General features: G+C 43.9%; 1 protein-coding gene across 4 annotated transcripts in view; it reads left to right on the top strand.

Annotated features, from left to right (window-relative positions):
• The window catches only part of LOC126473445 (CTD nuclear envelope phosphatase 1 homolog), a 112759-nt gene that overhangs the window by 41581 nt on the left and 46504 nt on the right, over window positions 1-24674 (top strand). For 2 of the 4 annotated variants that reach the window (XM_050100496.1, XM_050100495.1), the window contains exons 2-3: window positions 16703-16780; window positions 18910-18976. In XM_050100496.1, coding sequence (XP_049956453.1) covers window positions 16703-16780; window positions 18910-18976 — 145 coding nt within the window. The remainder of the gene's footprint in view (window positions 1-16702; window positions 16781-18909; window positions 18977-24674) is intronic. The other 2 variants (XM_050100498.1, XM_050100497.1) reach the window with 1 other exon arrangement.

The following is a 24674-nucleotide window of genomic DNA, read 5'->3' as shown; positions in this document are numbered from 1 at the left end:
TTATGTTAGTGGAAATATTTTTCTGTTCTTTTGTTGTTTCTGAATGGGCTTGCTAGTGGCAGCAGCTTTCTGAGGAAGGCGGAAGGGTGATAGAAGTCCCTGTGGCTCAGGTTGCGATATATTGACATTCAGCATGAAAGTCATAGTATTATTGCCTTTTGTCAACTGAATAGTACCTGTTGGGGGTTGTAGGCCTAATTATGGAACCCAGTAGAGAAAACCTTTGCTTCTACTACCATGTAGTATTAATAGAAGTGAAAAATGACTGAGCTCGATTGCATATTCTAATTCAATTGCCGGTAACTGAAAGATGTGCACAATTTAAGTGTTATGCCATTCATGTGTAACCATTGAAGTGGAGGGATCTGGGAAAATTCATGCAGGTGAGAATCTACAGGTTATTATTAATTTCGGAAGATGGTAGCAGGCACGCAGTAATGAGGGAGGAGGAGTTACAAAGTCGTCAAAGGGGGAGGTCACAGTGTGTCCAACCAGTGTAATACAAACCAGCCAGAGAAAATGTACCATACAATTGTTCTTAGTCTGACAGAAGAGTCTAGATTGTCCAAGGGACAACGAGGAACCAGACTGCATTTCCAGCAAGTGGGTTTTCATTGGATTTACTCCACTTACGATGACATGGTAATAGTGGCTATTTGTTACAAGCAGGGAGCTCAGAGAGGCCAGGTGGATTGAACTTAAGGGAAGTGGTTTATTAATCAAGAGGACTGCATGCGACATAATGGGGCTAATCTTCCGTCTACCAGCCACAACTATGGGAATCGTGCAAGTGAACATCTCACAACTGCAGTTGGCTAAATGTACCTTCAGAGTTATTTCCAGCACTGACTATAACATTCCTAAATCAAACTCTGGAACCTGACCTAATCCATTTCCTGGGTTGACTCATTGCCATTCAGGAAGAGCCCATTTCAATCGAGCAGTTAATGCAGTGCACATAGAGCAGTTTAAAGGAGAACAACTAAGCGTAACAATGACTTTGAGTGCTGCATTACCAAGTGCCACTAACTCAGCTGTGGTTACCTTTTATTCTTTTGAGACATATTAGCCAACTGTCAATGTAAACCACCAATAGTCCAGATTGCAGTGGTCTGGATCCCTAGAACATAAGAGAGAGTGACCGTAACCTTATAGTTGAACACAGAAAAAAAAAAATGCAAATTTAGGGCGAAGAGAAAAGGAAGTAATGGAACAAGCCATGAAGATTAAATTGCTAGAAACACAAAACAAGTGTGATAAATATAATTGCAAGTACAGTAGTAGTAAACAGAATAGTAAGTAATATTGGATGCAGTATGTAACCCATGTGCTCAAGTTTCCAGTTATTATTGGTTGTAAGATTTCTCTGTATTCAATATGAAACATGTAATGTGATATGAAACTGGTTTTAATGCCAAACTGAGGGACAGGGTCTTGTTCATAGAGGACGCTAATGTTGCGTACTGATAATAGCTCTGACAGCTGGCAAGGCTGATGCGATGTTGTGATGCAGGTTAGCCTACTGAAACAGCGATTGCAGTGGTACTGCAGAGACTAGTGCAGCCACTGGCAAGGCATATTTCCATGCTGACAGTGGCAGGGTGTTTGAGGATCAGTTGACACTTATGCATAACAATTTGCCACTGCTGACTAGAAGTATTGCACATTTTTGTAATAGACTTATTGTTAGTCTTGCAGCCCTACTAAGATAAACAGGGCTGTGCGAGACAAGGGCTCCATGTGGACCTGCCAGTAGAAGTCACCAGTTTGAGGCCACACAGGGAAACAGCTCTGTGCACTAAATCCCTCCCCAGACATAGTGCCACAGCAGAGCTGGCCATCCCAGGTCATCTCCTGCACCACAACCAACTCTTGCCCAGAGGGCAGTGGATTGCACCCCATGCACATGAGCTATTGCCCACCATCACTAGATGAGTATCCCAGCATGTGGACCTTCCCTGCCATGACGCAGCTGGGGATCACTCAGGGCTATAGCAGACACACCATCATCAAGTACACACCGCTGGCTCAGGAACTGCAAAGTCCAGGTTATGTAATGAGACCGTCAACATTCTATGGACCATCCGTGTCAGCACCACAGGATGTGCAGGAAGCCATCCCAGCAGAATTCAGTGGCCAGCCAGCCATTGACCTGGTGTATCAAGCAGTGCAGATGTGTCAACCTAACTTGTTACATTTGCAGCTGCAATTTTTCTTTAGTTCTCTAACTACACACTTTCCAGCTTTTGTTTCATCCCTTTTTACTTATTTCTGTGCCATTGTGGCCAGCATAGCTTGTCATCGCTCCAATGTGTTGTTCATCATGTCAGCATGCCATAGATATAATTTTGGCAGTCAGTTAACATTTCATACAGGTTATTTTAGTGGTGAACTATTCAGTTGTTAATGCCCCATGTCAGTGTGACGTTGCTAATACATAGAGAAAATTTAAATGCAGTGCGCTGTGAAACTTAAAGGTATATTTCACAATTTATTCAACTGTCTCGGCGACTAAGATCTTCCGAATTATGATGTGTTCTTTAAATTGGCATTTGTTATTGTGGATGCTTAGGTATTACCAATCAGTGCTAGAATGAAGTAGAATATCCACAGCAATTATTGGGACAAAGTAAAAAAACAAATGCATAACCTTGATAGTACTTAGTGGTGCAAACAAAGTACTAAATTTATTTACTCATTTGTGTGATAGATACTGATGGTGAAAGAAACTACAGGTGGAGTAAACACAATAGTAAGAGGGTAGGATCAGTGATAGAAAACCGAATATGAAGAAACACACTGACCAACTAGGGACCTTCGAGGCTTTGGCTACAGTTTCTCTGAGAAGACACTTTAAATCTGTCTGGTGGTTTTTTTTTTCTTCTTTTTTTTTTAAATTCTATTAGTTAGTATCTTTTCCTATACAATTCTAATGTCAAACACAATGCTCTTTTTACATTTTGTAACCGCTCTCCCTTTCAGTTCTACTTTTAAATCAAAAGAGTATGGATTTTCAGAAACAGATGTAACTGTCCTTTCAAATATCCCTCTTCATTAACCTGTCAAGTTATGAGATCCCATTTTTCCACCAGAATCAGATGTTTTAAACAAATCAACATTAATTACTACATAACAAGAAGTTATCCCAATTAATTTTAAACTGTTTACAAAATTTATTTACATATTTCTTTCACTGGTCATGCTGTTGTGTACAAAATTTAAATACCCACCCCCAACAGACTCGTGACATATAATACATTTAAAATAACTTTCTGCTCTTAATATTGAAAATTCTGCTTCTGTTTTCCTGAGGTCAGTTGATGAATGAGATGTACTAATGGATAACTGTATCTTTTCTTGAACTTTTTGTTCAGTCTAATCATTCATACGTTACTCCAATGTTGTCAAATTGGAAACTGACATAGCTACTTCATCTGAATCTTCACATTGATCGAAAATGTTTAATCTTATGCTGATATCCGAATTTTGTTTTTACACCTCTGCAAATTGTTGTTCAGTAGATGCTCTAGCATGTTTTAGGTAAAAGTTTCTTAGGTGAAAATTCATATACAGTATCACATTGCTTAATTATCCCAGAATCCAGCTCATCTTTAAATTCAATATAATTTTCTTTAATTTTAATATTTTTTAGATTTATCTAATCCTTTTCCTGATGTGACTGTACTTCTTCTCGTTAATAGCATCTAATTCTAAATTTAGGCCAGTAGTTAACTGTCCTACATTGTTTGTCTCAGCAAGTGTTTTTTGAAACCTAACATTTTGTAAATTTATGTTAATATTAGTTTGTCCTATCTCTGCTTTCAAATCAGCACCTAACTGTCCTGATTTAGCCTCTAGATCTGCCTTCAATTACTGAAATGTTTCCAAAAAATCCTCAGGTTTTTCCCAATCCATGACAGTTACTGACCCTTGCCTTCAAAATTACTGTGTAAATTAAACTCCGTTACTTTCCAACCCCACAATATCACACAGCACAGAGTGGGATAAAAAAAATTTTGTTGTTTATACAGCTCACGTGGATGTGTGATTTTACACTGCATTGTAATGTAGATTGCACTGCATCCTGCTACTCTCGGTGGAAATATGAAGAAATAGGGCAGCAGTGGATCAATCTAGAAATTTCTGTGTAGTCACTGGTTGTCCTCTGTGATCAGTTGTGGCCCACCAAAGCATTTGGCCGTCTTTCTTCCATTCCACCATCTTTTAAAATCTTCATTGAATACAATGCTGTGACCCCTAATTATTATTCTTCATGATAATTGTCTCTAGCAGTTATGTTAACAAATGTAGTTTCCTTTTTTGATCTGTTATTCATTCAGTTGTTGGGAACAATGCAACATTTTTGCAACAGTTCCTTGTTTAAACCAGGTCTTTCTTCATATGTACTTTCTTGCAGTATTCTTCCTCATCAGTTTTCTATAGTCATATACACTTTCATCGCCCTTTGTGGTCTGTATAATGTTTCCTTGTGAAGTTTAAATATTTGATTCTCTTTAAGTGATAAACATTTATCACTTGATCTGTGTCTTGCAGTGGGGCAGCACAAACATGATGTAAATATTTCTTCATGCTGAGTGTTACCTCCTTTACCGTTGTCTGACCGTAGTTCTTTTGGACTTCTTTCGCAGATTTGTAGTAATTACTTTTAACATCCAAAACTGACATATTTGCTACCTCACATTTTTAAAAATAACTTGCCATATGCCTTTTGAGTTAATAAAGTGTTTATTCTCTTCATCATTACATACATTAACCACATTAAATGACAACCATTATCATTCCATTTACAGTATCATTGTAATGTGTTAGAAATTCATTTTTCATCTCTGACAACATTAGCCCATTGTTAATATAACCATGCTTTGGAAGTCTGTGGATCTTCAGGGCAGGCCACATCTGAGGAGTTATTTCTTTTCGTGACATCTCTATGATGGCCATCCCATGCTGAAGACGCATGCCACCCTTCAGTCCAGTTCATCATATACAAAATAAAAATAAAACCCCTACACAGTATCTTTACCTTTACATTTGACACATTATAACTTTTAGTTGCAAGCGTTATTCATCAGTAAAAAGGCATAGCGCTATGCATCATTGCTCTGAAGTGGTGTCTTGTCACCAGACGTTCTTACTACTACACATTTGGAATTCTTTCTAAGTAGTAGGAGTTGTTAAGAAGACATGATTTCAGTTTGTTATTTTTACACTGATGTGCCAAAGAAAATGGTATAGACATGTTTATTCAAATACAGATATATGTAAACAGGCAGAATATGACACTGTGGTCGACAATGCCTTTATAAGACAGCAAGTGTCTGGTGCAGTTGTTAGACCCGTTACTGCTGCTACAAAGGCAGTTTATCAAGATTTAAGTGACCTTGAGCATGGTCTTACAGTTGGCACACGATGGGTGGGACACAGCATCTGTGGGGTAGGGATGAAGTGGGGATTTTACTGTATGACCATTTCACAAGTGTACCATGAATATCAGGAATCCAGGAAAACATCAAATCTCCAACACTGCGGGCTGGAAAAAGAGAACAGGACCAATGGCAACTTACGAGAATCTTCAATGTGACAGAAGTGCAACCATTCCGTAAATTGCTGCAGATTTCAATGCTGGGCCATCAACAAGTGTCAGCGTGCAAACCATTCAATGGATCATCATCAATATGGGCCTTTGGAGCTGAAGGCCCATTCGTATACATTTGATGACTGCACAACACAAAGCTTTACGCCTCGTCTGGGTCTATCAACACCAAAATTGGACTGTTGATGACTGGAAACGTGTTACCTGGTCGGGCAAGTCTCGTTTGAAATTGTATCGAGCGGATGGGCGTCTACAGGTGTGAAGACAACCTCTCGAATCCATGGACCCTGCATGTCAGTAGAGGATTGTTCAAGCTGGTAGAGGCTCTATAATGATGTGGGGCATGTATAATCTGTATGATATGGAACCCCCTGGTACGTCTAGATACAACTCTTGACAGATGACACATACGTAAGCATCCAGTCTGATCACCTGCATCCATTCATGTCCATTGTGTATTCCATTGGACGTGGGAAATTCCAGCAGGACACTGGGATGCCTAGCAACATGCTGTTAAGAAGATATCTCCACCCCCTCATACTCTTATGGATTTATGGACAGCCCTGGAGGAATCACGGTGTCGGTTCCCTTCAACACTACTTCAGACATTAGTTGAGTCCATGCCACATAATGTTAATGCACTTCTGTGTGCTCACGGGAGTCCTACACGATATTAGGCAGATGTACCAGTTTGTTTGGCTCTTTGGTGTATTACCCATTAAATTCTTTGCATTGCTGAACCCTCATTTCTGTGCCATACTAAGGCTGAGCGATGGATAGCCTAAATCATTTCTCCTTCTAGTATTTTATGTGTGAATTTTACTGTTGTTTTCAAACATCATTTGATTGTTGTCAACTAATTTAGTCTAAATCATTTCTTCCTCTAGTATTTTATGTGTGGATTTTACTGTTGTTTTCAAACATCAATTGATTGTTGACAATTAATTTCATAAGGAAATAAGTGTACTGTAAGGCTGGTGTGTATAACAGGTTCTTGAGTCGACCCCACATGTTATCCTTGTTACCTGCTTCTATGTTGCAATAATGCTTTTCTCAGTAATGAGTTAAGACGGAACATGATGCCATCAGACATTAGTGAAAGAAAATAGAGAAAGCCATCTGCGAGCTTCATGTTTTATACGCTTGTTGTGGATTTCTGTACTCTTCTTTTTTGCATGTCAGCAGTGTTTGTCGTGGTGTAATTTGACTGTAAAGGTTGTTTAAGAAACCTATACATAATTATTTAACAATTGCAAGCATTTTCTAAGTACTGACAGTATTGTCAATAATATCAAAGCCACCTAAGACTGTAATAATAAATGTTATTTACCAGTGAACTTTATGTGTATGGTCCTTCATAAGTAAGTATATGTGTGAAAAATTATTATAAAAAGAGTTTATTGTAGAAACACGCTTGAATAATGTATTATTGGATGGAGTACATTCCATTGTTCCGTCAGATTGCTTCGATTTGAATAACTTCTGCTAAAAGTCCTGCTGTTGGTTTTGTTTCATCATGATTGCAATGCTGCAAGAGACTGCTTTACTTACTACAGTTTGCTAAGTACAGTGTTAGTGCCGTCACTGTTTCTCAAAGTGTCTCCACAACCAAAATATATTTTTGGGTTTGGAAGCCATTATTGAAATCAAGGAACAAAGTCACTGCCTGGAGAAGTGTATCACTTAGATTTTCTTAGACCGTGCTTTAGTGTCTTCTTTGGCAATGAGTGGAGCAGAAAGCAACCCTGAAATTATTCCACGAGACATTTAATGTGTTTATACATTAATATGACAGAGATTTAGGAACCAGGTTTTAAATTGTAAGACATTTCCAGGGACAGATGTGGACTCTGACCCCAATCTATTGGTTATGAACTGTAGATTAAAACTGAAGAAACTGCAAAAAGGTGGGAATTTAAGGAGATGGGACCTGGATAAACTGACTAAACCAGAGGTTGCACAGAGTTTCAGGGAGAGCATAAGGGAACAATTGACAGGAATGGGGGAAAGAAATACAGTAGAAGAAGAATGGGTAGCTCTGAGGAATGCAGTAGTGAAGGCAGCAGAGGATCAAGTAGGTAAAAAGACAAGGGCTAGTAGAAATCCTTGGTTAACAGAAGAAATATTGAATTTAATTGATGAAAGGAGAAAATATAAAAATGCAGTAAATGAAGCAGGCAAAAAGGAATACAAACGTCTCAAAAATGAGATCGACAGGAAGTGCAAAATGGCTAAGCAGGGATGGCTAGAGGACAAATGTAAGGATGTAGAGGCTTATCTCACTAGGGGTAAGATAGATTCTGCCTACAGGAAAACTAAAGAGACCTTTGGAGAAAAGAGAACCACTTGTATGAATATCAAGAGCTCAGGTGGAAACCCAGTTCTAAGGAAAGAAGGGAAAGCAGAAAGGTGGAAGGAGCATATAGAGGGTCTGTACAAGGGCGATGTACTTGTGGACAATATTATGGAAATGGAGGAGGATGTAGATGAAGATGAAATGGGAGATACGATGCTGCGTGAAGAGTTTGACAGAGCACTGAAAGACCTGGTCGAAACAAGGCCCCGGGAGTAGACAACATTCCATTAGAACAACTGACGGCCTTGGGAGAGCCAATCCTGACAAAACTCTACCATCTGGTGAGCAAGATGTATGAGACAGGCTTTTAATACCCTCAGACTTTAAGATGAATATAATAATTCCAATCCCAAAGAAAGCATGTGCTGACAGATGTGAAAATTACCAAACAATCAGTTTAATAAGTCACGGATGCAAAATACTAACGCGAATTCTTTACAGACGAATGGAAGAACTGGTAGAAGCCGACCTCCGGGAAGATCAGTTTGGATTCCATGGAAATATTGGAACACGTGAGGCAATACTGACCCTATGACTTATCTTAGAAGCTAGATTAAGGAAAGGCAAACATACGTTTCTAGCATTTGTAGGCTTAGAGAAAGCTTTTGACAATGTTGACTGGAATACTCTCTTTCAAATTCTGATGGTGGCAGGGGTAAAATACAGGGAGCGAAAAGCTATTTACAATTTGTACAGAAACCAGATGGCAGTTATAAGAGTAGAGGAGGCACGAAAGGGAAGCAGTGGTTGGGAAGGGAGTGAGACAGGGTTGTAGCCTATCCCCGATGTTATTCAATCTGTATATTGAGCAAGCAGTGAAGGAAACAAGAGAAAAATTCGGAGTAGGTATTAAAATCCATGGAGAAGAAATAAAAACTTTGAGGTTCGCCGATGACATTGTAATTCTGTCAGAGACAGCAAACGACCTAGAAGAGCAGTTGAACGGAATGGATAGTTGTTAAATCTTCAAATTTAACACATATATTTCGGACAACACAACAACACATATAAGTCACTGAGTAAGTGGACCTGTGAACAAATCAGCATTCGATTAAACACTGAGTCTCAGTCTAGCGGCCGCTGCTCGGCTGGCCGCTTAGGTGGCGCAGCTGCTGCATGGCTGGCAGACAGCGCCGCACATAGAGGACGTGCGTAATTGCGCAGCGGCACTTTGAATAATCGGCGAGTCACAACACTTTTCCCCCCTTTGAAATGGTTGCACTGGTCTTGATGGAGGTGTCCTGGAGATGGCTAACGTCCATAGGCGTTGTTTGACTCGCCGTAAAGCCTCGAGGAGGAGGCTTCCCATACGGACGGAAGTGTCCCCGATGATAACGGGTCGAGATGACAGGAGACGTAGGGGTCGAATCTGCTGGGGCCCCATGCACCAATCTGCCCGTTGCGGCAAGTCCAGTTGATATGACAGGAGACATGGGCGATGTGTCGGCGTCCGTTGGAGGAGGAGGCGAGTAGATGTACTCTGACAGAGGATAGTCCTCCGGTTCCTGCATGGGCACATCTCCTGGTGGCGTCCGTTCTGGTGCTGGCATCGCGATGACGGTGAGAGGGCTGCATTGTGAGTATTGAGAGATGCCAAGATCCCAAGCATCAGGTAGAGCCAAAGGTGGTGTGGCGGCATTCGGAACAGGCGTTGCTGGCACCCGAGGCCGAAGCTGGTCTGAATGACGCACTGCAACACCCGTGTCCGTCTGGATTTCATACAGGTGTCTGCCACGGTGTCGTAAGATGCGGCCCGGGCTCCATTTTGGCCGCCTGCCATATCCCCGTACCCAGACGAGGTCGTCGGCGGTGAACCGGCCAAGTGAAGGCACCCGCGGCCGTGAGGTGGGAGGCTGCAGAAGATGAAGTAGCGTGCGGGGCTGTCGGCCATGTAAGAGCTCAGCTGGGCTGTGATCGCCCATGGGGGTGAAACGGTAAGACGCCAGGAACTGGAGAAGCGCATCATCATAAGCAGCAGAAGAAGTCAGAAGTTTCCGCACCTGAGCCTTAAATGTGCGGACCAGTCGTTCAGCCTCACCGTTGGATTGTGGATGGAACGGCGGGGCCGTGACATGCGTAACGCCGTGACGAGCACAAAAATCCGCAAAGTCGGAAGAGGCAAATTGCGGACCATTATCAGTAACGAGAGTAGAGGGGAGGCCTTCCAAAGAAAAAATGCGGGCGAGAGCACTAGTGGTTGCCGCGGTGGTAGGTTATGTGCAACGGACAATGGAAGGAAAGTTAGAGTAGGCGTCAAATTACGAGGAGCCAATAAGTACCTAAAAAGGGTCCCGCAAAGTCAGCATGAATGCGCTCCCAGGGCTTCTCATGCGAAGGCCACGGTGACAAAGATGACTTCGGGGCAGGGGCCTGTGACACACAAGGGCCGCAAGCAGCGACCATGTGTGCGATTTCAGAGTCGATGCCAGGCCAGTACACATGACGGCGCGCCAGAGATTTTGTGCAAGACACACCCCAGTGCCCTTGGTGAAGGAGGCGCAAGACCGAAGCACGCAAAGATGCAGGTACCACAACACGCAACGAAGCATTGTCAGTGGAGATGAGGATAACACCATCCCTAGCCGTGAGGCGGTAGCGCAAAGTGTAGTAGTTCTGCAACGTATCAGAAGTCTTAGCGGACGGGCGATCTGGCCAATCCTTCTGAATACAGCGTAAAACCCGGGAGAGGGTAGGGTCAGAACCCATAGCAGCTGCCAGCCTGTCCCCAGTGATGGGGAACCCGTCCACAACCCGCTGCTCGGCAACATCCAGGTGGAAACACAAAAGTTCGTCCCTATCGAATGCCTGATCAGGACCCATGGGAAGGCGAGACAAAGCATCAGCATTCGCATGTTGAGCCGTTGGCCGGAAATGAATCTCATACTTAAAACGGGACAAGTAAAGAGCCCAACGCTGGAGGCGGTGTGCAGCCTTGTCGGGAAGTGACGTTGATGGATGAAACAAGGAAACAAGTGGTTTGTGATCTGTAACAAGATGAAATTTTGAGCCATAGATAAAAGCACCAAACTTATGAAGAGCATAAATGATGGCCAAAGCTTCTTTCTCAATTTGAGAATACTTTTGTTGGGCATCCGTGAGCGTTTGGGAGGCATAAGCGATGGGTTGTTCCAAACCGTCAGAAAAACAGTGCGCAAGGACTGCATCGACCCCGTATTGAGAGGCGTCTGTGGCAAGAACAAGATGTTGGCCAGGTCGATAAGTAGCCAGGCACGGGGCCTGTGTCAGCATAGTCATTAATTTCCGGAAAGCCGTGTCACATGACGCGGACCAGTGAAAAGGCATGTTTGTATGCAACAGGCGATGCAGCAGCTGAGCCACCGACGGCACAGATGGTAAAAACTTGTGATATTATGCTATTTTCCCCAAGAAGGCCTGCAGTTCCTTAACAGATGTAGGGCGAGGAAGGGCATCGATCGCAGCAACAGTGTGTTGAAGCGGACGAATACCATCCCGAGAGAGTTGAAACCCCAAGTACGTGATAGATGCCTGAAAAAATTGTGATTTCTGAAGATTACACTTAAGACCGGCAGTCTGTAAGACATTAAAAAGTGTGCGGAGATTTTGAAGATGTTCTTCAGTGGTGGAGCCAGTGACAACTATGTCGTCCATGTAATTGATACACCCCGGGACAGGGAGCAATAATTGTTCCAAGAATCGCTGAAAAGGAGCAGGGGCGCTAGCAACCCCGAATGGCAAGCGTTGGTATTGATAGAGGCCGAAAGGCATGTTAAGGACCAGAAACTGCCGGGAAGCAGCGTCGAGAGGAAGTTGATGATAAGCTTCCGACAGGTCAATTTTAGAAAAATACTGTCCTCCAGCAAGTTTAGTGAACAGTTCTTCAGGACGGGGCATAGGGTAAGTGTCGATGAGGCATTGAGCATTTACAGTGGCTTTGAAATCGCCACAGAGACGAATATCACCATTGGGCTTAGCAACTACAACGACAGGAGAGGACCACTCACTGGAAGTGACAGGAAGCAAGACCCCTGAAGCAGTGAGACGATCCAACTCCCGTTTTACCCGATCATGAAGGGCCACAGGAATGGGCCGAGCCCGAAAAAACTTAGGCCGAGCAGTAGGTTTGAGCATGATATGAGCTTCAAAGTCGTTTGCACGGCCTAACCCAGGAGAAAAAAGGGACGAAAATGTCGTCGACAAGGAATCCAGTTGAGCATAAGGAATAGCATCAGAGACAATATTGACAGAGTCATCTTTGGAGAACCCAAAAACGCGAAAGGCATCGAAACCAAAAAGATTTTCTGCGTTGCTCTGGTCGACCACAAATATGGGAACAGTGCGAACGACGGATTTGTAAGATACCGCAGCATTAAACTGTCCCAAGAGAGAAATCTTCTGTTTATTGTTCGTCCGTAATTGCCGAGTGACAGGGGACAGGAGTGGAGAACCCAGCTGAAGATACGTCTGAGAATTAATTATAGTGGCAGCAGAACCGGTATCCACTTGCATGCGAACATCTCGACCAAGGATTTGGACAGTGAGGAATAACTTCCCTGAAAGGGAAGAAGTGCAATTGACAGACAACACAGAATCAGCGTCACGTTCATGAACATCGTGTATGCAGTCGGATTTACAAACGGAAGACACATGACCTTTCTTTTTGCAATTGTGACACACAGCCCAACGTTGGGGACAATCCTCGCGTGAATGTTTCGTAAAACACCGCGGACATGAAGGAAGTTGCCGGGGATTTTGCTGCAGTTTCTTAGTGGGTTGTTTACGGCTAGGCCAAGGCTGCGCGTGGGAGCGTACTGCGGCCACGTCGGCCGGCGGGGACGCGCCACACGCGTCGTCAACAGCGCACAGAGGTTGTATTTCCCCGACATCACCCCACGCTTCTATTTGCGCCTCAGCGGCGCGCGAAATTTCAAAAGACTGCGCAATGGAGAGAACTTAATCTAGTGTCGGATTTGCCAACTGAAGGGCACGTTGCCGAACTTCTTTGTCGGGCGCCGACCGGATAATCGCATCCCGTACCATGGAATCGGCGTAGGATTCTTTGTGAACGTCAGTAACAAATTGACACTTTCGACTGAGGCCGTGAAGTTGAGCAGCCCAAGCGCGATAGGACTGATTTGGTTGTTTTTGACAATGATAAAAGGCAACACGAGAGGCTACCACATGCGTTTGCTTTTGAAAATAGGCAGACAGAAGGGAGCACATTTCAGCAAAGGACAAAGATGCAGGATCCTTCAAAGGAGCCAATTGCGACAACAACCGATACATTTGAGGTGAAATCCAGGAAAGGAACAGAGACTTACATGGTTGTTCGTCCGTGACATGAAATGCCAAGAAGTGCTGTCGAAGATGTTTTTCATAATCAGACCAGTCTTCCGCCGTCTCGTCGTAAGGTGGAAAAGGAGGTACAGCCAATGACGAGAAACGCCCCGCATTTGACGCCGCAACGAAATCGCGAATCGCCGCTGTTAGAAGCGTTTGCTGTTCAAGGAGATTTTGCAAGAGTTGCTCGACAGTAGCCATGGAACCCTGTAAGTAAACGGTGAAAAGGAAAAATCCCATCCTCGTCGCCAATTGTTAAATCTTCAAATTTAACACATATATTTCGGACAACACAACAACACATATAAGTCACTGAGTAAGTGGTCCTGTGAACAAGTCGGCATTCGATTAAACACTGAGTCTCAGTCTAGTGGCCGCTGCTCGGCTGGCCGCTTAGGTGGCGCAGCTGCTGCATGGCTGGCAGACAGCGCCGCACGTAGAGGACATGCGTAATTGCGCGGCGGCACTTTGAATAATTGGCGAGTCACAACAATAGTGTCTTGAAAGGAGGATATAAGATGAACATCAACAAAAGCAAAACGAGGATAATGGAATGTAGTTGAGTTAACTCAGGTGATGCTGAGGGAATTAGATTAGGAAATGAGACACTTAAAGTAGTAAAGGAGTTTTGCTATTTGGGGAGCAAAATAACTGATGATGGTCGAAGTAGAGAGGATATAAAAAGTAGACTGGCAATGTCAAGGAAAGCGTTTCTGAAGAAGAAAAATTTGTTAACATCGAGTATGGATTTAAATGTCAGGAAGTCGTTTCTGAAAATATTTTTATGGTGTGTAGCCATGTATGGAAGTGAAATGTGGACGATAAAGAGCTTAGACAAGAAGAGAATAGAAGCTTTCAAAATGTGGTGCTACAGAAGAATGCTGAAGATTAGATGGTTAGATCACATAACTAATGAGGAGGTATTGAATAGGATTGGGGAGAAGAGAAGTTTGTGGCACAACTTGACTAGAAGAAGGGATCGGTTGGTAGGACATGCTCTGAAGCATCGAGGGATCACCAATTTAGTATTGGAGGGCAGCATGGAGGGTAAAAATCGTAGAGGGAGACCAAGAGATGAATGCACTAAACAGATTCAGAAGGATGTAGGTTGCAGTAGGTACTGGGAGATGAAGAAGCTTGCACAGGATAGAGTAGCCTGGAGAGCTGCATCAAACCAGTCTCAGGACTGAAAACCACCACCACAACAACAACATTAATATTATACATTCTTCAATGTTTTTTGGTTATGTCCCTACATGTGTTCTTTCCATCAGGGCATAGATCTCCTGACTGCCCTTTTCATTTAGCTCCAGCAGCTTTTAAGGCTCTGTGTAAACTTAAATTCCTCTGATTCAATACTCTTAAGAATTATGTGGATGTATGTGGGGGGGGAAAGTAACATCTGACTTTCTTGATTGAATGTGAACTCTTGTAATTTTTAATGGCAAGCTTCACCATGATGTAAATCACTATCCCATTGTAAGCCACTGCAGTATTATAATCATCTCAGTGCATTCCAGGATGTGGCCAGACGGTTGTATACATAATGTTTGTCCCCTGTGTCATGCTTGCAGGGTTAGGGCTCCTCTGCCTCATGACATCTGCCCTATAGTATCGACATTACTTCTTTGCTAACTAATTACAGTGATAATGGAAAGTCCAGGATAGAATAATAACAATATGAGAAAACAGATTGCTACTTAGCGAAGAATGGGGGCTTGAGTTGCAGTCAGGCACAATGCTGAACTTTTAAGCTTTCGGACAAAAAAAGACCTGAAATAGAAAATGCATTCATTCACACAAGAATAAGACACTCACACACATGGCCACTGTCTCGGGGTGTTGGGCCCAGCTGTGTACTGTAACTACGTCTGATGTGAGCTACAATTTGCTGGGGTCGGCAGTAAGTGTGAGGAGGAGCCATGGGGCGAGAAAGCAGAGGGATAGCAGATTAGGAGTGAGGAAAGGTGTGCTGCCTGTGGGTGTGCACAGGGATGTAGTTGGAACAAGATAGGCTGCTAGATGATGTTGGGAGGTTGTGTTTAGGGAAAAAGGAGGGAGGGAGGGGGGGGGGGGGAGACTTGTAGTAGTTGCTTTGAGAGAATAGAAGGCACGTGTAGTGATGGAATTGGGAGCAAGGACTGTGGTAGATGGGTGGAGGACTGGGACCAGCAAAGGTGAGAACAGGGTGGGTACAAGAACAAAGGGGATGTTTGTACTGGTGCGTGACTGGCAGTACCCAAGATCGATTGACGACGACAAGGGATCGTACTGTACTAACGTCTCTGTGCCGTTACTGCAGAGTATCCTGTTGCGCAATGTACTTAGGCCACCAGTCGACCACCACACCTTTAATTAGGTACAGTGTCTTATTTTTAACTAGATGTTAAGACTGCAGAACGCTATCTAATTGCAGAAGATTCCAGTCGGAGAGGAGCCTCTGATATCGACAATAATCTAGCCCGCGCCGCAATCACACTGGCAATGAACCAATCGGACACGAAATCAGCCTTAGTACAATTAATATTGCAGCCACCTCAACCGCTGACCATGCAAACAGCCTGTCTGCCAAATAATGGGAACAACACCCTGCCTAGACATGACGCCGGAATCGTACCAAGCCACGACAGAACTGCGAATAATCACTTAACAATATTCACACGCCAATGATTACTGAAGTTAAGCAGTAGTGAATAAATGGCCCTATTTAATGAACCACTCTCGTTGTCTATGATACTAATCTTGCCAGAGCAACAAATTACTTTAATTTCAGTACCTGATTATCTTGCTTGATGATAAATGCGACATCCAACTAGCAGTTGTTATCTTTCGCAACGAGCTTTTCACAACGCAGTACATACTCTCTGACATAAACTCGGAACTATTTTATTACTTGTACTAAAATACCAATCTGTCTACTGTCTTGAAATGATTATTCTGTTTATGGACACTTCCATCACTACTGTTAGGAATTAAAACAGTTTTAATTTTCCCTTAAATATTTTTCCAACTCGACGCAGCGATAATATGTAAGTGATGAGACTTCGCATGCGTCACAGAATAACGAATCTTTGTTAGTAGCAAAATCTTTGGTCTTTCCGCAAATAATTCAATTACTTCAATTAAACTTATTCATCATTTAAAAAACTTTTTCCCTTAATTGAAATCTTTTCTTTAATATTTAGACGATCTACTTTCAGTAGCCTATTTATAATTTCATTCGTTCAAGACCCTTTTACCAAACACATTTAAAACTGCACATTATACGTGATATCGACTCCACTGTATCAATATCTCTAAATTACACTCTTTTAGACTTCCCGAAAATGATATAGATATATTCACACTAGATACCAATTGAATAGACTGGGAAGTTTCCTTTAACCCCAATAAAATTGGATTTATTTTCCTTCTAGGTATCTCAATACCTGTTGGTTATCACCAGTGAACGAGTGCCAGCAAATATATTATCAGTCCCCACAATACGGAAACAGGTAATAAAAAAAATCAAACAAATATCCTAATGTCACCACCACTTTTCAGCTAACCTTAAGTTACAACTTAAAAGCAAATCTTGACCTCTTCAGGCGTTGACCACACGCGACCCACTAAGTTCTCTAACATTTTAATCGACCACTCATCACCTTGATTAATCAAGTTTTGGTTTAGCTATGTGTAGCTCGTTGAATGGTTCCTTGAATTTACTATCGCTTGTCTACTCAGTGATACGCGCACACCATCACCGCATAGTGAAACAGTTCGTCGTTCTATGAGCCAATTCGCTGTCTGCTGCAAGCTAGTGGTCTTGAAAATAAAACTACCAACATGTGTTCGAGGCTTTCCCTTCTCGATACACACACGCACAATAGCCAAACCACCTCAATAAAAACGACAAGCAGCCCAATTACCTCTGGGCGTGTCGCGACCGCTCAACATACAATGCAGACGGGATATCGGTCACACCGATTCCACAAAATTCATCACTTAACAAATCAATCTCTCAATTAAATCAGGCTCACGCGGAACTCACCCCAGCAAATGTTACGAACAAAACTGTTCCCACAACTATAATCAACAAAATTCCGTGCACCCTCCCAAGACTTAGGTGTCAACTAAGTAGCCTCACTACACCACGCAGTGAAACGCTATAAGATCAGACCTGATATACACCACTACCACCACTTGGTCGGTGAGAGGTCTATCCGGGAACTAACTAACCCTTTTTGTTGTACAATAGGAACCATTTAAAACAAACAAACACGCAACGCCACGCCAACTTTTAACAATTAATGTAATAATCATCGATGCTGTCGATTCTTCGCAATAGCGGCCGGCTGCTGCCTGTCGCTCAGGCAGCATCTCTGGACGCAGCAAGGGCGATATGGTAGATTGCTGCAGTCGCGCATGCTTGCATATGATAGACGCTCTCATATCATCTAGGACACAATTTGATTTTGGTTTTACCACATCATACACATATATTATTGTGACCACCAGGTGTTATCACTGATTTATCATGCAGGACGCTCAGCACCAGTAAGGGCGAACGTACCCCGTGCGTTTTGACACAGCACATGTTGCAGAGAGAATGCCCACCTGCACGTTTCGGAAAAGAAGGCACTTGTGGGACGAATAGAGATGGTGCAAGCTGTGAAACAGTCCCTGAAGTGAAGCACATCATGTTGGGTAACATATTCAGCTCTGATGAGGGGTAGTATACTGCCACCCACCGAATTACACAATATTCTTGTCCATCCCTATTCCAACTCTGCTCCTAACCCCTCGTGTCATGCTGCCGCCCAACAGTGGCCAAGAGACATCTGGGTCACACAGTCACTGATCGTGCTGCCCAACATGGCATGCTTCACTTCGGTGACTGCTTCACAGCGCATGAAATCTGGATTCTTCCTACCAACACCGGCTTTTCTCAGTTGTGCATGTGGGAACCTTCTCTGCAATATATCATTTGTTCCCATAACACCCTTGGCCTCAACCAGCACTAGTCCCTGTTCTCCGCGTTCCCACCCCCTCCTTCCATCCCACCAGTGTGCCTACTAGTCTTTTCCCCATCCCTCCTCCCCCCCCCCCTCTCCCCCCAACCTCACACACTCAACACAGTGTCCCAACTATGCACTTAGCAGCCCATCCTTACACACCTCATTCCTGCACACTCCTGCAGGCAACACAGCACTTCCCCCATCCATACCCTGCTACACCTCCCTCTTGTCCCCCATGCATTCTCCTTCTTACCCTCACCACCCAACCCAGCAGATTGCTGCTTGCATTAGACACAGTCACAGTCTACAGTTGGGCCCCAGTATCTGGAGACAGTGGCCATGTGTGTGTATGAGTTGTGCTTTTGCAAGTATGTGTGTTTTCTATTTCAGAAGAAGGACTTTCTTGTTCAACCACTGAAATGTTTAGCAGTCTTTTTTGTTGTGACTGAACACCTCCTCTATACTACTGTAATACAGTGACAGAATTGTTGTATATTGTATGTTACCTTGGAGTTAACTGCTGACTTTAGTAAAGGTTCATTATAATATATTGTAAAACCATTTGTCATGTAACAACATCCATACCATCCATAACAAAATATAATGAATGTTAACTCTGCCCACAGGTTGTACAACATCAACCAGTCAAGTATGAAATTTTCCCGCTATCACCTTTATCCAGGCACAGGCTCAGTAAGTTCAGATCAATATTATGTGTTTCTAAATAGAATTATTTAATATTAATAGTAGTTGTGAAGTCCTAATCCATGGTACCTATCTCCAAACTGCTAGAAACAGATTAATGCTTGTATGTTCTGATTCATCAATAATTGTTTGCAAATGTGTAAAGGAATAAAATTGTAAAAGTTTAGATGAGTAAGACTGTTCATAATTACCATTGTTCAGAAAAAATCTTGGTTTTATTTGATAATTAATGCTGATGACAACAGAAAGGAAGATAGTTAAAAAGGTTTGTGTAGGCTGTTGAGTGAAGCTCATACTCTGTGATGCACCTTTTGTCAAAGGTTTTTCTCTGTTCATGAAGTACTGAACATTATTTGATACTGCTCCTTATTTTTCCCTTTGAGTTTGGTGAACTTTGTCCTCGTTAGTGGATATTGTAAACAGTAATTGCTTATCTATATTTTACAAAACTAAAAACATTAGAGACATCGTGTGCTGTTATAAGCAGTCACATTATGAATAGGGGCAGTTGTCAAAGTTATACTTTTTATTAAGGTCTGCAGGTGTTTGTGTGATGTCAAATAAAGTTTAGAAAACCAATATATGGATGTAACCTCCTCCATGGGGGTTTAAGTTTTCCCTGCATTCATTTTTTCTTGTATACCTATGAGAAATCAAGAACTAAAACCTAAAATCTCTCTGTGTTTAGGAAAATCTACATACAGGAAAAAATTTAATATTCTGTCCTGTATCTTGGAATTTTAAACTTACTCTATTTTCTGTTCTGTAGTAATCTGTAAAATGTTGTTATTCTCCTCATAACCATCCAAATTATTTGATAGGTGAAAAGAAAGAGAAAGGCAATTTGCTGTCAGTGTCACGGTAAGAAAGGTAGCACAGTGGGAATCAAATTGGTCTTCATGGTAAAGGCTGCTTGTCAGAACAAAAACGTACAACTCACATTGAATCTTTATTAAAATCATTAGTAAGTGTGTAAAATCCAACTTTATGGATTCTAGAAAGGCATTCTCTGTTTAGTGCTGTTGCGATTTCCTGTTTTGTGCTGGGCAACAGACAGTTTCGTGTAGCACTGAGAGCAGTCACTATTCTCCATTCTTCCCAATCACAGACCAGAGGTTGGACACAATTGTTCTCTGTATGCTACCTACAAAGAAAAAGAAATGAGGCAGTGGGCAGTACTAAGGAACTGTTTGTTGTGGTGCAAGGGTTCTGCTGTCTTGATGCATACTTATAATTCCCCCCAGGGGGCTCACCACTCTTTGGTGAGTTCATACTTGGCTGCCTTGGGGCCCCGGCCTTTGCAGCATTTTCTCCTGTCTGTGCTGCATGTCTATCCTCTTGCTATTCTTTTTCCTCTCACTTAGGGAACGTGTCTGGGATGTTACTGGGAATGTTCTGCATTGTCCGTCACGTACGTAAGAACTGTCTCACCTTCGTATTTCGTTCCCTTTTCCATTCTTTGTTTCCCTTCTCATCTCGTTCCTCCACTTTGGCATTTGAGGTTCCTCTTTTCTTTCTTCCTCCTTGTGCACTCCTTAAGGCCAACCCATGCGTCTGACGTGTGATGTGTGACGGGTGACTGGGTGATGTGTAATTCCCAGCCCTGGGTCAACAGGTAGGGTTCGAACATACCCCTGGTGAAAGCCAGGCCCAGGGAGGGGTGATTGCCTTAGCTGCAACCTTCCCAAATTGCCGATTGGTCCCTCTGTCAGATGTTCGGGAGGTTTGACCTGAGATGTGAACAATCACCTAAGGCGGGTGCGCCCCTTGTGAAGAGGTCCCCCTGATGGAAGAGCATGCCATCGGAGACATTGGCAATCATGGAGAATTTCCTCACGATGAGCCAGTCGTCTTCCCAATCAGCATCTACGAAACGTAAACATAATGAGACTAATGATTCAAAGACCCCTCCCCCTGCACCACGATTCCTTGTGGTCTCATGTACTGAAGACGGCCAGTCCTTCACCTCGGTAAATCCATTTATTATTCAGAAAGGTGTTGATGCAGTTGCCAGCCCTGTGAAATCCTGCTCTCGTTTAAGAAATGGTACTTTGCTTTTGGAGAGCACATCTGATTCTCAAGCGCAACAACTGCTTGCTGCCTCACTTCTCCACGGCTATCCTGTTCGTGTTGAGGCCCATAGAACTTTGATTCTTCCCGTAGTGTAATTTACATTAGGCTGTTCGACAGTCTAACCGAGGCCGAAATCCAATCTTACCTCTCTGATCAGGGCTTCATTGCCATCCATCATGTGATGAAAAAGGTGGATTCCTCCTTAGTGCCCACCTGCACTCTTTTTATCACCTTTGATAGAGTGGTGCTTCCGTTCAAGATCAAAGCAGGCTATGAAATTATCATAGTCCGGCCGTACACTCCGAACTCGATGCGCTGCTACCAGTGTCATCGTTTCAGATCACATTAGAATGCCACCTCCTCTCGGGACTGTTCCATGTATCTTGGTGAGCGGGCTGTCCAAGAGATCCGGATAAAGGAAAAAGTGCCTTACCCAGTCACTCGCAAGTTACTGGCTATTCGCAAACCCTGCATTGTCCCATCTGGCACCTGTAGTTCTGTTCTTGTTACCCCTCGCTCTACAAAGGATGTGGCCACGCAGACATGTAACCTCCAGTTCAGCTCTGAGGTTGTGAAATCGCCCATTGCCAAGGTAGCACAGCCATCCCCCCATCCAGCAGTGCATCAGGCCGTCAAACTCTCTCCTCAAGTGGTGAAGCCACCAGCTACACAACCAGTAGACCAGAAAGGACAGAATGAGTACTCCTGTGAAGACTTCCTCCGTCCCTCCAGCCAAACACCCAAGTCTTCCTCTAACCAGAAAGGCTTGAAGAAGTCCACCAAGGCAAATGGTCTTCTCCTTCACCAACTTGAAGATCCTCTTCAATGGTGTCGCCACGTGATACCTTAGCCCAGCCAGCCTCCGTGTTGCAGGTGCACACCACCAACCGTTTTTCAGCGTTGGACTCCACAGACTGACCGCACAAGCAAGCCAATGCTTCTGTGGACCCCATGGAGCAGGATCCTCCTGCCTCTGTGCCCTGAGGTAGCGACTCTTCACATGCTGTCACTTAGCAGCTGCCGATGTGACACCCCTGCGTCTCTTCCTCATCATGATCTTCTGCCAGTGAAACATTTGCAGCCTTTGGTCCCACAAAGAGGATTTACGGCTGCTTTTAACATTGCAGCGTCCCCTTGTACTCTGCTTCCAGGAAACAAAATTGCGCCCTCACAACCACTTTGAGCTTTCACATTTCTTACCGATTCGTTTTGACCTTCCCCATGAGGTCAGCATTCCATCTCATGGGGGCGGGCGTCATGCTGCTCATATAAGATGACATTCATAGTCACCCAATCTCGCTGACTGCCCATCTTCAAGCTGTTGCAGTTCGCCTTTTATTCCTCACCTCAGTTTTTCCCTCTGTACCATTTATGTACCTCTGCCATTCGATGTCACCAGGGCAGACTTCCTTCAGCTTATTGGGCAGCTACCTCCCCCATTTTTGCTACCCAGTGACTTTAATGTGCATCATATCCTTTGGGGTTCTCTCAGGACCTGTCAGAGAGGTGCCTTTTTGGCTGATCCTCTTAACCAGCTTAACCTATTCTGCCTTAACACTGGAGCACCCACTTTCCTTTCCGACTCCTCGCTCACCTATTCTCATTTGGACCTATCCTTGTGGTCTCCCCAGCCTGCCCATCATCTTGAGTGGTCCGTTCTTTCTGACACCTACTCAAGCAACCATTTCCCGTGTGCTATCTGCTAGCTGACTCGTACCCCATCCACATGCATGCCCAATTGGCAACTTACTAAGGCTGACTGGCAGCTTTACTCCTCCCTGGCGGCCTTCGAAGAACAAGATTTCCCCAGTTGTGATGACCAGGTGGAATGTGTCTCAGTTGTTATCCTTACTGCTGCATAATGTTCCATTCCTCGCATTTCCTCCTTACCATGCCTTATTCCAGTCCCCTGGCAGACTGAGGCATGCTGCAACACAATTCATGCACAGAGACCTGCTCTACACATTTTTGACCATCATCCTATGCTGGCAAACTTCATTCATTATAAACAGATGTGTGCAAAATGTCATCATGTTCTTCGAGATAGCTAACGAGCTAGCTGGATTTCATTCATTAGTTCTTTTAACAGTTCCACCCCTTCCTCTGTCGTGTGGGCCAACCTCCGACAGCTCTCTGGGACCAAGAGCCATTCCCCATTTCCTGCCTCGCAGTAGCAGACGATGTTATCTTGGACCCAATTGGTATCCCCAACACCATGGACCACAATTTTGCAGAAGTTTCGAGCTCTTCCCACTGTCAGCCTGCCTTCCTCCATCGGAAACTAGCAGAGGAGGCTCGGGCGATACCCTTCTCTTCTCCGAATCATGAGTGTTACAATGCCGCCTTTACTATGAGGGAGCTAGATCATGCTCTCAGTTCATCCCTATCCTGTGACACAGTGCCAGATGCCATTCACACCCATGTGACATTCACCTCTCTCTTGTGGGCAAGCACTTCCTGCTTGACGCGTGCAACCGCATCTGGGCAGAGGGCACATTTCCCGGACACTGGTATGAAGCCGCTGTCGTACCCATACCTAAGCCCGGTGAGGGCAAAGACCTTCCTTCTAGCTACTGTCCCATCTCTCTTACCAGCTGTGTTTGCAAGGTGATGGAATGTATGATTCATGGACGGCTGGTATGGTGGCTCAAGTCTTGCAATTTACTGCCAAATGTACAGTGTGGATTTCGAGCACGGCATACTACAGTTGACCCTCTTGTTACTTTGTTGACCCAAGTCATGATGTTTTTCTGTGTAAATACCAGACTGTGGCCGTATTTTTTGGTTTGGAGAAGGCCTACACCACTTGCTGGAGAACTGGTATCCTCTGTAATCTTTACACATGGGGTTTCCATGGTCGCCTACCCTGTTTCCTTCAGGCATTTTTAAAAGACCGAGTTTTCAAGGTGCATGTGGATTCTGCTTTGTCGGACACCTTTATCCATGAAAATGGTATTCCTCAGGGGCCTGTCTCCCGCTGGGCATCTCTGGCTCCCTTTTTGTTGGCAATTTTGCCATCTGTTGCAGTTCTCCAGGACCTGTCTCACTGAACGGTGTATTCGGCGATGTCTTGATCATCTTTACTCCTGGAGCATCAACAATGGCTTTCATTTTTCCACTGACGAAACCGTCTGTATGAATTTCTGATGGCGCAATTGGTTTCTCCCACCATCTTTACATCTTGGGCCTATTACCCTTCCATTCATTGAAACTACGAAGTTCCTGGGGCTCATGCTCGATGGAAAACTCTCTTGGTGCTCCCATTTGTCTTACCTGGCAGCCCACTGTACGCGGTTGCTCAATGTCCTACGTGTCATCGATACTTCCTGGGGTGCCGATCGAACCACCCTCCTACGTTTGTACTGGTACCTTTTCCATTTGGAACTCAACTATGGGTGCTTTGTTTATGCGTCTGCAAGACCATCCCTCCTATATCATTCAACACTATCCACCATCGTCACATCCGTTTGGCCACTGGTGCTTTCTGCACTAGCCCGGTTGAGAGTCTGTATGCTGAAGCTGCTGAACTATCACTGTCCTACCACCGCGACTTTCTCCTCAGCAGGTATGCATGCCGTTTGTCTGCCAGGTGTGGCCACCCATCCAATGCCTC

This window comes from Schistocerca serialis, chromosome 4, assembly GCF_023864345.2.
Source record: "Schistocerca serialis cubense isolate TAMUIC-IGC-003099 chromosome 4, iqSchSeri2.2, whole genome shotgun sequence".
NCBI lineage: Eukaryota > Metazoa > Arthropoda > Insecta > Orthoptera > Acrididae > Schistocerca > Schistocerca serialis.
Note: the sequence above shows the minus strand (reverse complement) of the source record. Positions and strands in the feature narration are given on the sequence as shown.